Source organism: Lepidochelys olivacea (genome assembly GCF_965140295.1).
Source record: "Lepidochelys olivacea isolate rLepOli2 genome assembly, chromosome: 3".
Taxonomy (NCBI): Eukaryota; Metazoa; Chordata; order Testudines; family Cheloniidae; genus Lepidochelys; species Lepidochelys olivacea.
Genome location: NC_140413.1, coordinates 35791130 through 35806554, shown reverse-complemented (window position 1 = coordinate 35806554; position 15425 = coordinate 35791130). Strand labels below are relative to the sequence as shown.

At 43.1% G+C, this 15425-nt stretch overlaps 2 protein-coding genes across 3 annotated transcripts in view; both read left to right on the top strand.

Annotated features, from left to right (window-relative positions):
* The window catches only part of ALLC (allantoicase), a 28549-nt gene extending 26524 nt beyond the window's left edge, over nt 1–2025 (top strand). The window contains 4 exon segments of the mRNA XM_084624269.1: nt 316–424; nt 1223–1275; nt 1277–1351; nt 1776–2025. Of these exon segments, the coding sequence (XP_084480395.1) occupies nt 316–424; nt 1223–1275; nt 1277–1351; nt 1776–1925 (387 nt within the window). The 3' untranslated portion in view covers nt 1926–2025.
* A 5514-nt stretch (nt 2026–7539) lies between these two features.
* DCDC2C (doublecortin domain containing 2C) overlaps nt 7540–15425 on the top strand; it is a 107623-nt gene continuing 99737 nt past the window's right edge. For both annotated transcript variants that reach the window (XM_084623925.1, XM_084623924.1), the window contains exons 1-2: nt 7540–7972; nt 10593–10644. In XM_084623925.1, the coding sequence (XP_084480051.1) occupies nt 7623–7972; nt 10593–10644 (402 nt within the window). In that variant the 5' untranslated portion in view covers nt 7540–7622. The remainder of the gene's footprint in view (nt 7973–10592; nt 10645–15425) is intronic.

Genomic DNA, 15425 nt, shown 5'->3' with positions numbered 1-15425 from the left:
TATTTGTATTGACCTGCAGATTCCATATCTTACTCAGTCCTATTAATAGAGCTCTAAACCATTCCATGAAGGTAGCTTATATATTATTTAATATAATTCTTTGCAGAAAAATTTCTCATTGTTAGAAGGGAGGTGGGGAATCCTGTGTTCAATCAGATTAATTCAATAGTTTGAAAGTAAAACGTACCTTATACTTTTTTCCTTTCAGAAATCAAGTTCAGCTAGTAAATGCAAAAATGTACCGTCTTGCCTTTACCTTTTTGATTTTTTGTAATTCACCGAACCACGTAAAAGGCTTTTCCCTCTTATTTTCAGGCTGATGACAAAGGTATCCTCCTCATATCAGGGAATGAATGGGCAGTTTTCCGGCTGGCACATCCTTGTGTAATAACTCACATTAAAATAGACACTTATCACTTTAAAGGTAAAACAAATGCTGCTTATTTGGCCCCTGTATTTTACTGATCATACCAAAACCATATGTTGTACCATAGATATATTGTGCAGGACCATTGGTTACTGGGCAAAGGTGGAGTTAAACTGTTTCAGCAGTTGATGATCAGCTAAGCTCAGGGGCACCTAGGGTGTATCTTCCTTCTGCTGGGCATATCGGCACCAGGACTGGGTAGCATAGAAGCCACTATAGCTGCCCTAATCAGGGGAGGATTCCTCGATGCTGGGGGAATCTTTGAGGGCAGTCACTGAGTGAAATCCTGACTCCATTGAAGTCCATGAGTATTTTGCCATTAAAATCCTGGTTTCATTGAAGTCACGATCGAATGGATTGGAGAATCTGAGCACTTTATATCAGTTCTTACAAAGAGTCAAACCATATTCCTCCAAGCAGTAGGTTTTAAATATTTGTAGAAAAAATGTATTTTATTGAACAAATATAGTATGACAAATGTGGAATTTATGGAATAAATTATGTAGTTGTTATTGGTCCTGGTGATGGAGGTGGGTGCATAATTCACTAATATTCATGAATAAATAGAAGTGTTGTGATTTTTTTATATTAAAATATTTGTAAATAGCTTTTTAATTATTTGTGCAGCTCTACTTATTTCTTCTAGTCATAATTGCAGTATAAACGTAAAGAATCAATTCTGTGTTTTGTGAAATTCATTACTCTGTGTTTCAGCTCTGAAAGCCTAAATTTATCTTAAGAAAATAATTATAATGCAACAAAAATATACAAAAACATGTTACTGTTTGCTGTCAGGTAACTTTCCAGATACCTGCAAACTTGAGGCCTGTGTTCTGAACACACAAGAAGGAAAAAGATTGCATAACACAGAAAGGGAACCTTAAACAGGATCCAAAATGGAACCCTTTGCTTTCTGTTACAAAGGTAAGGCTTTTATTTCTAGATCACATGAATACTGTGGACTGTTAGCTTATAGCCTATTGGTTGTATTGAAATAATGCTTTTTTTAAAAAGTGTTTTGTAGGTGTTTATATGAGTAGATCAATTTACAAACACTACAAGGACAAAACTACACAGTATAGTAAGCAAAAGTGGACACACACCTTGTTTTCATGATTTTTTTTTCCCTTGGGGGATGGAGAAGCATTATACAGTATATCAAATAATAATGAGATTTATTTTAGATTCTTGAATTTTGTAGTTTCTTCTCTGTGTATCTGAATTTCATCTATTCTATCTGTAACTAAAGTGTTAGTGGACATATGCACCCTTCTGTCTATATGTAACAGTTATTCTGTTAAAAGGCAGTATTTAAGTATGCCAGTTTTACCTTACATTTTTGTTTTAGCTTAAGCCTAACAAGAGGCATTTCTTCGGTACTGCCCTGGAAATGCAGGATGTAATCACTCAAGTGAGACTCATTATTGTTCCTGATGGAGGTGTAAGTAGGATGCGTCTCTGGGGTTTCCCACGGGCTCCATTTTATACAAGCAAATGAACAAAGAGGATTTTCTAAAAAAGGCTTTAAGGGTTATAGAATGGATGTTCACTTTTTTCCGTATTATATACACTTGAATATATTTGTTGAATGGTACACATTCATTAAACTAAGCATGACTTTTTCCCAGCAATAATTCAAACATAACAATTCTGTATGTCTCATGGCTGTACAATAATACAATGACTTCTGTACTCCTAGGAATATAAGGAAAGTAATATATTTTTGCTGAAATTGATTTTCTCCAAAAAATACATCAATGATAACACAGTGCATTCCTGGGTGATCAAAGCTCATCTTTGTGAGAATCAAAATTGAAGGCCAAATTATTTTAACCACTTTGTAAATCCACTAATTACCCTAAAATGTACTGCCTGTAGTGTCTTAGTGGTGAAAAGAAATGGCATTTTTAAATACAAATAAATCAGAGACAGGCTATGCTTTATTGTTATGTCTGTCTTAATTATAAGCCAATCAAAAAGATCTACTTATGTTCTACAGCTTTCACTCATGTCTACAGTTCTCATATACAGCCATTTCATAATTATTCATTATATAAATTATGTATTCATAAGCATCTCTACAGCCTATCCTTCTGATAGTACAAAGTGCGCTCATGGATTATTTTGTCAAGATTCCAAACCCTAAGAAGAAAGACAGGTTGTGTCTCTCTGTCAGCTTCAAGTGTGTCAATATATTGGTGGAATTTGGAAACATATATTTCTTTATGAAAACACACAGAATGATTTTAACCCTCCTTTGCCTTGCACTTTTTTTGCTGTAATCTAACACCCAAATATTGTCTGTTTCTCTACGAGCCTATGCTTGAAAGTTATGCTTAAAGAGTGCTTAAAGTTATGCTTCTAAACCCCTATTTAGCGATCTAAATTAGTGACCTGATTTTCAAAAATACTGAGCATCCCGGAGTTCTCTTTGACATTAGTGGGAGCTATTGGGTGCTCAGCACTTAAAAAAAAAAAATCAGGTCAGTGCCTAAATATGTCTTCAGAAGCATAGCTCTAAGCACGCAGTTTTGTGACCCTGGGCCTAGATTATGCTGAATGAGGAGAGAAAAAAGTGCTCAGCCTGGGGCTGACTCTACAAGGCATGGTGAGGCTTTTTGTGTGATGACACATGATCATGATATACTGCAGACAGGAAAAGGTGGCCCCACCTTCTGCTTTGCTTTCCTTACTCTGGGCACACACCAGCCTTGTTCCCCATGCACCTCTCATTTGCACGATGGCTTCTGGGGGGAAGTGGTGTGATGGAGATGGAGAGTAGTTAGGGCCATGGGCAGGCATCTTTATGGGGGGTGAGTGTGGGTGGGTTTTTAATTGTTTGTACTCAAGCTTATATTGTAGTAATTAAAATGCTGCATGATATATATATATGAAGGCAGATATGGCAAACAATTTTCTGGAATTTTACATAATAATTGAATGTAAAATAGCATTGTCTGTAACAATTATGGAGGCATTGGCAGTGATTCTGTAGTTAAAGCTGAATTGCCCATGAAATGGGGACTGCTTTTTCTTTATATGTAAGTAGTCTGTCACTGTGAAATTTGACATAAATGTATATTTTATATAGGGTCAAAACTGGGTATTACAGAATTGTATCTGACTTTACTTGTTTAATGCACTGTATTTGAGAGCATTCAAAATATGTTGTGGCATAACATATACTGTTTGTAATCTATGCTTTTGATTTACACCTAATTACTATTCCTGACATCATTAGTATTATGTTGTTTATCACTCTTATGAAGTGTCAGTGAAAAGTACTTATTCTGTAATACTACAATCTATCCAAGGTATTTGTAATCCCTATCTTTAATGTATTTCTCCTCATAACACCCTGCTGGATAGGGAAATGCAGCTATCCCCATTTTGCAGATGGAGAATGGAGGCACAGAGAGATTAAATATCTTGCTAAACGTCACACAAGAAACCTGTTGCAGAACAGGGGATTGGACCCACAAGTGCCAGGCCAGCATCCTCCCCACTGGACCATCCTTCCTCTTATGAGTCATCTAATATGTGTCCTCTCTTGTTCTAAGAAAGAAGCTTTTCTCCATTTTGTTTATTAACCTTTATAGCTTACTTTGTATTCTATCCTTTAGTTAAAAGAAAAGGAGTACTTGTGGCACCTTAGAGACTAACCAATTTATTTGAGCATAAGCTTTCGTGAGCTACAGCTCACTTCATCGGATGCATTCAGTGGAAACTGCAGAAGACATTATATACACAGAGACCATGAAACAATACCTCCTCCCACCCCACTCTCCTGCTGGTAATAGCTTATTTAAAGTGATCACTCTCCTTACAATAAGAAAAGGAGTACTTGTGGCACCTTAGACACTAACCAATTTATTTGAGCATAAGCTTTCGCGAGCTACAGCTCACTTCATTGGATGCGCATCCGATGAAGTGAGCAATAGCTCACAAAAGCTTATGCTCAAATAAATTGGTTAGTCTCTAAGGTGCCACAAGTACTTGTTTTCTTTTTGCGAATACAGACTAACATGGCTGTTATTCTGAAACCTCTCCTTACAATGTGTATGATGATCAAGTTGGGCCATTTCCAGCAAAAATCCAGGTTTTCTCACCCTCCGCCCCCCCCCTCCAAACTCACTCTCCTGCTGGTAATAGCCCATCCAAAGTGACCACTCTCTTTACAATGTGTAAATATAATCTCATTTGGAAGGAGAGACTCTCTAACACTCAATAAATTTTGAAGTTTTTAAAATCTGCCCCATAATTATGAGATTTTTTTCAACACCATATTTCAAATTTCTGTCTACAAATATTCTGAAAGTTCACTCCTTCACCGTGTCACAGCATGAGAATTTCCCACCAATAAATCTCACACAAGAGAAGCATGACAAAGTCCCTAAGGAGCCTGAAAATAATTCTAAAACTGGTAACAAATAATCACTCACAAACTGAAATGATCTATTTAAAGCAATAGCAATCAAGCTTTTGCAGTTGGAGAACCACAGAAGTGATTGCACTATTTTTTTAAAATTGCTTTTTTCCCTCGCTGGGGACAGCTGCCAGAATGTTGTCAAGCAGCCCTGTGCCACCTTACTCTAATGTGGAACCAATGACTTTAAAATGAGTCTTCTACCGGTTTCTCCTCTTTTTTTTTCTCTGACAAAAATTCTACTAGCTTGTTTGTGCGAAAGGGAGTTCTCTGGGCTTTTGGAAGGGCTACAACGTAGGGGGAGGGAGCAATGACAGACCTGAATTTAAGGTGACATGATGGGAGAATAGTAAGTAGCAGGAAGGGAAGGAAGAGAGTTTGAGGAAATTTTGTGCTAGGGAGAAAGGAGGAGAGACTGAGGGGATTTCTGCAAAGGGGGTGAAGTGGTTGCAGGTCAAGAGGAAGGAAGAGGAACTGATGGGGGTGGGAGAAGGGGGTGAAGTGATGGCGGGTGGTGAGAAAGAAGGGGATCTGATGGGGGTGGGAGAAGGGGTGAAGTGACTGGGGCTGGGGAGGGAGGAAGGGGATCTGAGTGGGGTGGGAGAAGGGGGTGGAGTGATGGCGGGTGGGGAGGAAAGAAGGGGATCTGATGGTGACTGGGGGAGGAAGGAAGGGGATCTGGGTGGGGTGGGAGAAAGGGGTTAAGGGAGTAGGAAGGAAGGGGATCTGATGGGGAGAGGTGACTGGGGGAGGAAGGAAGGGGATTTGAGTGGGGTAGGAGAAGGGAGTTAAGGGGGCAGGAAGGAAGGGGATCTGATGGGGGCCAGGGAGAAGTGACTGGGGAAGGGAGGAAGGAAGGGGATCTGATGGGGGCCGGGGAGAGGTGACTGGGGAAGGGAGGAAGGAAGGGGATCTGATGGGGGCTGGGGAGAGGTGACTGGGGGAGGGAGGAAGGAAGGGGATCTGATGGGGGCCGGGGAGAGGTGACTGGGGGAGGAAGGAAGGGGATCTGAGTGGGGTGGGAGAAGGGAGTTAAAGGAGCAGGAAGGAAGGAAGGAAGGGGATCTGATGGGGGCCGGGGAGAGGTGACTGGGGGAGGAAGGAAGGGGATCTGATGGTGTGGGAGAAGGGGGCTAAGGGGGCAGGAAAGAAGGGGATCTGATGGGGGCCGGGGAGAGGTGACTGGGGGAGGAAGGAAGGGGATCTGAGTGGGGTGGGAGAAGGCGGTTAAAGGGGAAGGAAGGGGATCTGATGGGGGCCAGGGAGAGGTGACTGGGGGAGGGAGGAAGGAAGGGGATCTGATGGGGTGGGAGAAGGGGGTTAAGGGGGCAGGAAGGAGGGGGATCTGATGGGGGCCGGGGAGAGGTGACTGGGGGAGGGAGGAAGGAAGGGGATCTGATGGGGGCTGGGGAGAGGTGACTGGGGAAGGGAGGAAGGAAGGGGATCTGATGGGGGCTGGGGAGAGGTGACTGGGGGAGGGAGGAAGGAAGGGGATCTGATGGGGGCCGGGGAGAGGTGACTGGGGGAGGAAGGAAGGGGATCTGAGTGGGGTGGGAGAAGGGAGTTAAAGGAGCAGGAAGGAAGGAAGGAAGGGGATCTGATGGGGGCCGGGGAGAGGTGACTGGGGGAGGAAGGAAGGGGATCTGATGGGGTGGGAGAAGGGGGTTAAGGGGGCAGGAAGGAGGGGGATCTGATGGGGGCCAGGGAGAGGTGACTGGGGGAGGGAGGAAGGAAGGGGATCTGATGGGGTGGGAGAAGGGGGTTAAGGGGGCAGGAAGGAGGGGGATCTGATGGGGGCCGGGGAGAGGTGACTGGGGGAGGGAGGAAGGAAGGGGATCTGATGGGGGCTGGGGAGAGGTGACTGGGGAAGGGAGGAAGGAAGGGGATCTGATGGGGGCTGGGGAGAGGTGACTGGGGGAGGGAGGAAGGAAGGGGATCTGATGGGGGCCGGGGAGAGGTGACTGGGGGAGGAAGGAAGGGGATCTGAGTGGGGTGGGAGAAGGGAGTTAAAGGAGCAGGAAGGAAGGAAGGAAGGAAGGGGATCTGATGGGGGCCGGGGAGAGGTGACTGGGGGAGGAAGGAAGGGGATCTGATGGGGTGGGAGAAGGGGGTTAAGGGGGCAGGAAGGAGGGGGATCTGATGGGGGCCGGGGAGAGGTGACTGGGGGAGGGAGGAAGGAAGGGGATCTGATGGGGTGGGAGAAGGGGGTTAAGGGGGCAGGAAGGAGGGGGATCTGATGGGGGCCGGGGAGAGGTGACTGGGGGAGGGAGGGAGGGGATCTGATGGGGTGGGAGAAGGCGGTGAAGTGGAGGAGGACGGAAGGGGATCCGGCGCGGGGCAGACTCCGCGCGGAGGGATCTGAGTGCCCGCAGAGGAGGTGCGGTAGTCGCGGGCAGGAGGGAGAGACTGGGCGAGACCAGGGCGGGTTTTTCGTCCAGACCCCCCGGCCGCGCTGTCCTGGTGGCGGGCCCCCGCTCGGCAGGTTGCCGGGGAGACCAGTCAGTGCCCCGGGGCCCGGCTTGCCCCCTGCCTGCGGGGATGGGGATCACAATCCCCGCGGGTCACGTCAGCCCCGTGCCGGGAGGGGAGAGGGGCCAGCTCGGGACAGCTGCTGCGATCCGGGGGTGGGGGCCGGGCCGGGCCGCCTGGGGACGCTATGAATTAGGAGGCCTGGGGAGCAGCCCCAGCTGGTGCCTGGTACAGCTCAGGAGGCCGGACAGCGGCTGTGAATAGCCCCCCACCCGTGCCCTGGCGGGGGGTGGGGGGGTTATGGTGTGTGTTAGCCTCACCTGCCCCTCCCAGCCCACCTTCCCCGGGGCCATGGTGCCATCGCCACGCCCCCGGGCCAGCTACAGCCTGACGGGGGTGACCCCGGCCAGCACGGTGCTGGTGTACCGCAACGGGGACCCCTTCTTTTCGGGCAGGAAGTTCGTGATCCACCATCGCTACGTGAAGACTTTCGAGGCGCTGATCGCCCTGCTGAGCGAAGGGGTGGAGGTGCCCTTTGGGGTGCGGACCCTGTACACCCCCCAGGAAGGGCACCGCCTCCGCAACCTGTCCGACCTAAAGCAGGGCGGCAAATACGTGGCTGCCGGGCGGGAAAAGTTTAAAAAACTGGAGTAAGTATGAAAAGCTGGCTCAACATTTAAATTTTGTACAAATCTTTTATTATTACCCTAGTTCCGAGAAACCCTAATAGAGATCAGGGGTCCATTGCGTTAGGTGCTGTACAAATGCATAATAGGAGACAGTCCCTGCCCCAAAGAGCTGACAAAACTAATTAGACAAAACTAACAAAGGGCGAAAGGGCCTGAAACATTGCACAAAGATGTGAGTTACCTACCATTACACAGTAAATCTGTGGCCAAGAGAGGAATGGAATACTGTTTTCCTGAGTCCGACACCACTGCCCTCCATACCCACTGGAATACGTTGACAAACCAAAGCCAACAGAAGTGTTTCCAAAAGTTAAAATGGGGAAAAAAATAGCTAATGGAAATAGTTGGCTTTAAACAACTCTACATTTCTCTGCAGGGTTTGCAATAAAAATGTGGCTGCACTGAGAACCTGAAACTGACTGTGGTATCTGGCTGGTGAATCTTGCCCATATGCTCAGGGTTTAGCTGATCGCCATATTTGGGGTCAGAAAGGAATTTTCCTCCAGGGCAGATTGGAAGAGGCCCTGGAGGTTTTTCGCCTTCCTCTGTAGCATGGGGCACGGGTCACTTGCTGGAGGATTCTCTGCTCCTTGAAGTCTTTAAACCACGATTTGAGGACTTCAATAGCTCGGACATAGGTGAGAGGTTTTTCGCAAGGGTGGGTGGGTGAAATTCTGTGCCTGCGTTGTGCAGGAGGTCAGACTAGATGATCATAATGGTCCCTTCTGACCTTAGTATCTATGAATAAATGTGAAACTGGCAACACTGAGTTTTAGTTGTCCAAGCTGATAAAAATGCAAAAAGCAATTTGCCTTTTTAAAATGTGAACTTGTTATGATTAATTCATATAATTACCCATTTCTTTACCCACCTGTAAAGTGTCCCTTCTAGCGAAGACAGTTTCAAAACAGGTGGTACCAACACTTAGGCCTTCTCTTCACCAGGAACAAAGGTGTGTTTTTTAATAAGTGGTAAAATCCTAGTGAAGACAAGGCAATTTGTAGGTTTAACATGAGTTAATGGGTTAAAGATCAATTCGGTTTAAAGAGAATCTCCAGTATTAGTATAAGGACAAAGTTTGGAGTCTACCCCAATGAGGGCAGTGGTACTGACAGCAGCTGGTAAATTACAATTGGAAGGGCCATCTTGCAGATAGTATAGCTTCTAAAATGTTATGCTCTATATTGAGCTTGAATGGAAATGATGGAGTTGTGATTCCAGATGTTCAAACAACTCCACTGCTTCTGCTGTGTCTCCTAGTTTTGCAAAGGAAGAACAGAGGGAAATTAACAAGATTCCAGTCAGCTTCACTGAAAAACTGTAGGCAGCACAAATTTCATGCACCAGCTGTGGTTGCTGCTGCTGGTTGGGGAAACTGGAAATTATTCCTGAGAAGATTTGGGCTGGTTAAATGCTGTAGAAGAAGTGCTCAAGAACATTTATTTGAATTCTGAATTACTGTTTGATCAGACGTGTTTATAGTCTTGATTGTGCTTTTTAAAAAAACATCTGTGAGCATGTTTTTGTTTGCAGAAACTCACAGAGAATAGGTGCAGTTTGTATGAATACCCATATTTGCCTGGGTGTTTGTGCATGAACAAAATTGCGTTATTGTTTGTTGTTCCAACAGCAAGTAACTGAAAGGGACATAACTGAGCACTACTGATTATTTTTTCCCTGCATTTTGAATGTGAAACTGAAATTCACATAGTAATTTTTAACGGAAATCAATTTATATAGTTTCTTATCAAGTCCAAAGATCTGATGTTGACACACTTCTGGCAAGAGTGTAAGATAACTGCTGTTATAGTGCCATTAGTGGGCCCATAAACATTTTTGTTTATTCTAAATAACAGCTGCTTTTTGAACAAAACTTGGCATTGGAGAAGATGACGTAATAACACAAAACAAATCAAAACAAAATACCACAAAACAAATAAAGAACATCATATTTGGAATCCGTATGGGATTTTATAACAGTTTTAAAATAGAGTAGTTCAAATTTAGGACCCAATCATACAAGCTGCTGAAGAATCTTCTGGAGAGGTGTTGTGCATTCTCAACTCCGACTCAAGATCATGGAGAGGATCTTTGCAGGATACTCAATAACTCAGCAGTGTTCTTTTGAACTTACAATATCAGCATCTTAAAAAATAAAAAGCATCCAGAGACCCCAAATGAGATTGAAGCTCCATTGTGCTGTGCACTGTATACACACACAGTCCCTGCCCCTTAGAATTTACACTCTAAAATAAATGGACAAGACAGACAAAGTCTGAAAAGACGGGAGTATTATTTCCTCTTTACAGATGGGGAGCGAAGGTCCAGAGGTTAAATGACTTGCCAACAAGTCTGTTGGAGAGCCATGGAATAAATTTAAATATACTGAATCCCAGTCCAGTGCCTAAACCACAAGCCCATCCTCCCAATTTATAAAATATACCAAAACTGACTAAAACCTGCAATATTTTGTCACTAATTAAGGGTGTCACAACTTGGTTAAATGTTTTATGAAATTACTACTCTATTGAAACAGATGAATATATTTTGTCTAATTTTCCTTTTTCTCCCCCTTCTGCAGTTATATTCATATAAGCATAAAAAAACCACAAAGACGACGGAAGGTAGTGGTGGTAAGTATATAACTCTTAACACTACCCTTTTAACATATTGTCAGGACTTAGGTTATTAATTGGCAGTATCTTTGTTTCTTTCATAAGGAAAATTTTGAAGCACAAAAAAAATAAAAAAAGATTGCACTCCAATACTTTCTAATCACTGGACATATCCTTGAAATCTCTCTTGCCACAATTTCTCCAACTCTTAATACCATACAGTTTATATATGTGTTTCTCTCAACAAAGGTTCACTATTGTAATGATTATTGTTTTATATCCAATATTTACATGGTAAGGATTTGTAAACCTATTAAAACTTCCTAAATAAATAAGTAGTTAAAGATTTCATTTGCAATTTTATCGGAAAAGATAATGTACAGTCATGATGCTCATGAAGAACAAGACGTGCCTAAAATTAATTGTCCCAAATTTTAGATTCGTGCACTTACCTTTGAGATACACATCACACTTGCAGTTTGTCATGGATTTTCTTGTCTCTATCACTATGTTCTCCATTACCTGTAGACTGCCTCAAAGAACAAATTTTATGAATTTTTACCAAACAGACAGTAATTATTGCACCTTCTCTTTTTTTATAGGCTGTGCACCTAATAGTATTTGAAAGTGTTAATTTCAGGTGACATTGATTGATAACAGTGCTTTATAAATAATGTAAGCAATCTATAGCTAGAATTTAAGGGATATTAATTTCTGTTACAAAAATAACCCATAAACATAGGGTTAAGGATTTGCATCCAAAGATGAAAATAAAAAGGCTTAACCCATATCCATATTACATTTTTATTTAACATGGATATGGTTACTCAGGAAGACCAGGGCTACTCAGGAAGGCTTGGAAGGTTTGAAGGCTACTCTGGAAGACCACGGCTTCAAAAAGCCTGCTCCTAGTGACCAGAAGAGCTAGCAAACAGAAGTGACTAATAGGGCAGTTTTGCAAAGGAGTTTACAGGGGGAGCATGAGAGAGGGCTAGATACACTTAACATTTCTTAAACGTCTTTAAACTTAAGCCAAAAAACACCCCCCGATAAAAACAAAACAACAACAAAGGAACGAGCTTCAGGAATAAAAAGAGAATGAAGGCAGAAGTCCAGCAACAGAGTGGGGGCTACCCAGTTTATTGCACCCAATGCAGCATGTATGATTACCTACCCTATGGGCAAGTGGCCTATGTGTGCATTCAGTGCAAGGAGCTCCTGGCACTCAGAGACGGTGTACGGGCTTTGGAGACCAGGGTGGCTGAGCTGGAGGAGCTAAGGAAGACAGAGAGGTACATAGATGAGACTTTTCGGGACACAGTAGAACGGTCCCACTCTTGGTATGACAGCTTCTGTGCTGTTGAGGAGATTGAAAGTCTCAGGGAAAGAGAACGTCCAACTGAAGCAGAGGGAAACGATTCCATAGTTGGGACCCTCCTTCCAGATGATGTTGTGGTATCCTCTTGCACTGAGGGTACCTCTCCGGGGGAGGGAACTCCAGTTATTAGGAAGAGACAGGTATTAGTAATGGACGATTCGATCATTAGAAACATAGCTGAGTTTGCGATGACCGGGAGAACCGCATTGTGACTTGCCTGCCTGGTGCAAAGGTTGTGGATCTCTCGAGACGTCTAGATAGACTTACGTGTAGTGCTGGGGAGGAACCGGTGGTTGTGGTACATGTAGGTACCATTGACATAGGGAAGGATAGGAGAAAAATCCTGGAGGCCAAATAAGAGATTGAAGTCCAGGACCTCCATGGTAACGTTCTCTGAAATGCTTCCAGTTCCATGTGCAGGGCCAGTTAGAAAGGCAGAACTGCAGGGTCTCAATGCGTGGATGAGATGATAGTGTAGGGAAGAGGGTTTTAGATTTATTAGGAACTGGGGAAACGTTTGGGAAAGGGGGAGCCTATACAGGAAGGATGGACTCCACGTAAACCAAAATGGAACCAGATTGTTGGCACATAAAATTAAAAAGGTCGTAGAGCAGTTTTTAAACTAAGGGCTGGGGGAAAGCCGACAGGTGAGGAAAAGCATGTGGTTCGGACAGAGACATCCCTTAGGGGAGGATCTACTAATGGAGATTCTCTACATCCTAGTAAAGAGAAGAGAAGATGATAAAATACAGGTAGGATCTGATGAGAAACAGTCAAATGAAAAAAAGTCTCATTCAGTTACATCATGTAATGTGAGACAGCTAAAAAGTGAAAGGTTTTTAAAGTGCTTATATACCAATGCTAGAAGTCTAAATAATAAGATGGGTGAAGTAGAGTGCCTCGTATTAAATGAGGATATTGATATAACCGGCATCACAGAAACTTGGTGGAATGAGGATAATCAATGGGACACAGTAATACCAAGGTACAAAATATATCTGAAGGACAGAACAGGTTGTGCTGGTGGGGGAGTGGCACTATATGTGAAAGAAAGCATAGAATCAAATGAAGTAAAAATCTTAAATGAACCAAACTGTATCATAGAATCTCTATGGATAGTAATTTCATGCTCGAATAATAAGAATATAGCAGTCGGGATATATTACAGACCATCTGACCAGGATGGTGATAGTGGCTGTGAAATGCTCAGGGAGATTAGAGAGGCTATTAAAATTAAAAACTCAATAATAATGGGGGATTTCAATTATATTGACCTCAGGACAGGATGCAGAGATAAAGTTTCTCTACACCTTAAATGACTGCTTCTTGGAGCAGCTAGTCCCGGCAGGGAAAAACACCATAGTGGCTCAACACTGTAGCATTTAATTTCAGAAAGGGAAACTACACAAAAATGAGGAGGTTAGTTAAACAGAAATTAAAAGGTACAGCACCAAAAATAAAATCTCTGCAAGCTGCATGGAAACTTTTTAAAGACACCACAATAGAGGCTGTTCAACATAAATATATAACCCAAATTAAAAAACATAGTAAGAGAACCAAAAAAGAGCCCCCATAGCTAAACAACAAAGTAAGAGATGCAGTGTGAGGCAAAAAGGCATCCTTTAAAAAGTGGAAGTTAAATCCTAATGAGGAAAATAGAAAGAAACATAAACTCTGGTAAATGAAGTGTAAAAATATAATTAGGAAGGCCAAAATAGAATTTGAAGAACAGCTAGCCAAAGACTCAAAAAGTAATAGCAAAATTTTTTTAAGTACATCAGAAGCAGGAAGCCTGCTAAACAACCAGTGGGGCCAGTGGACGATAGAGATGCTAAAGGAGCACTCAAGGATGATAAGGCCATTGCGGAGAAACGGAATGAATTCTTTGCATCGGTCTTCACAGCTGAGAATGTGAGGGAGATTCCCAAACCTGAACCGTTCTTTTTAGGTGACAAATCTGAGGAAATGTCCCAGATTGAGGTGTCATTAGAGGAGGTTTTTGGAACAAACTTGCTAAACTAAACAGTAATAAGTCACCAGGACCAGATGGTATTCACCCAAGAGTTCTGAAGGAATTCAAATGTGAAATTACAGAACTACTAACTCTAGTCTGTAACCTATCATTTAAATCAGCTTCTGTACCAGATGACTGGAGGATAGCTAACGTGATGCCAATTTTTAAAAAGGGCTCCGGAGGTGACCCTGGCAATTACAGGCCAGTAAGCCAGTCTTCAGTACTAGGCAACCTGATTGAAACTATAGTAAAGAACAAAATTGTCAGACACCTAGATGAACATAATTTGTTGGGGAAGAGTCAACATGACTGGTGTGGAGAAATTAAATAAGGAAGTGTTATTTACTCCTTCTCATTACACAAGAAGTAGGGTCACCAAATGAAATTAATAGGCAGCAGGTTTAAAACAAACAAAAGGAAGTATTTTTTCACATGAAGCACAGCCAACCTGTGGAACTCCTTGCCAGAGGATGTTGTGAAGGTCAAAAATGTAACAAGTTTAAAAAAAGAACTAGATAAATTCTTGGAGGATAGGTCCATCAATGGCTATTACCAGGACGGGAAAGGATTGTGTCCCTAGACTCTGTTTGCCAGAAGCTGGAAATTGGTGACAAGGAATGGATCATTTGATGATTACCTGTTCTGTTCATTCCCTCTGGGGCACCTGGCATTGGCCACTGTCGGAAGACCAGATACTGGGCTAGATGGACCTTTGGTCTGAGCCAGTATGGCCATTTCTGTGTTCTTATGTTATGTTTTCTTTACTTTGCACCTTCCATGGAAGTGAGACAGAAATGAGAATTGAAGACTAGAAAAATTAAAGGAGAGATTATGCAAAACTATTAAAGGGTGATTTCGATTTCAAATCTGTAAACTTCTACGTGACAAATCCTTAGTCTCTACCCACTATTTATTTATTACTCCTTTAAAAAGGGGAGTTGGAAATACAACCGCTGCCATTTCATGTCTTCATCGTCTGGTGGGCCAAGTAGGCTTAGTACTCATTTTGCAAACACATGCAGACCTGTTTCCTGTATCTTGTATTTTGAATTTTTCATGCTACTGTATTTTGCATTATGGGCTCTGGTATTGCACGCAGTGCATAGCGTGGTAGCATGCTAAATTCAGACACAATAGGGCAAGTGGTGTTAACTCAAACGGACACATGAATCCCCACCTCCTGGACCTCTTAGCCCTCTCTTCTCCAAAAATAGTTGCCACAGTTGGATCTGTGGCTAATTTCTTTTGGGCCATGGATCCCTGACAGCCAGGATACAGATGCAGAGATCCAGGGGATCTGTGATTAATTTGCCAGTGCTTGGAGTCTTTAGAGTCTTCTAGGAAATTTCTCTTAATCCTTGGATGCCATTCGAAACATGGTGAGAAAGGAATACTCAAAGGAGAAAG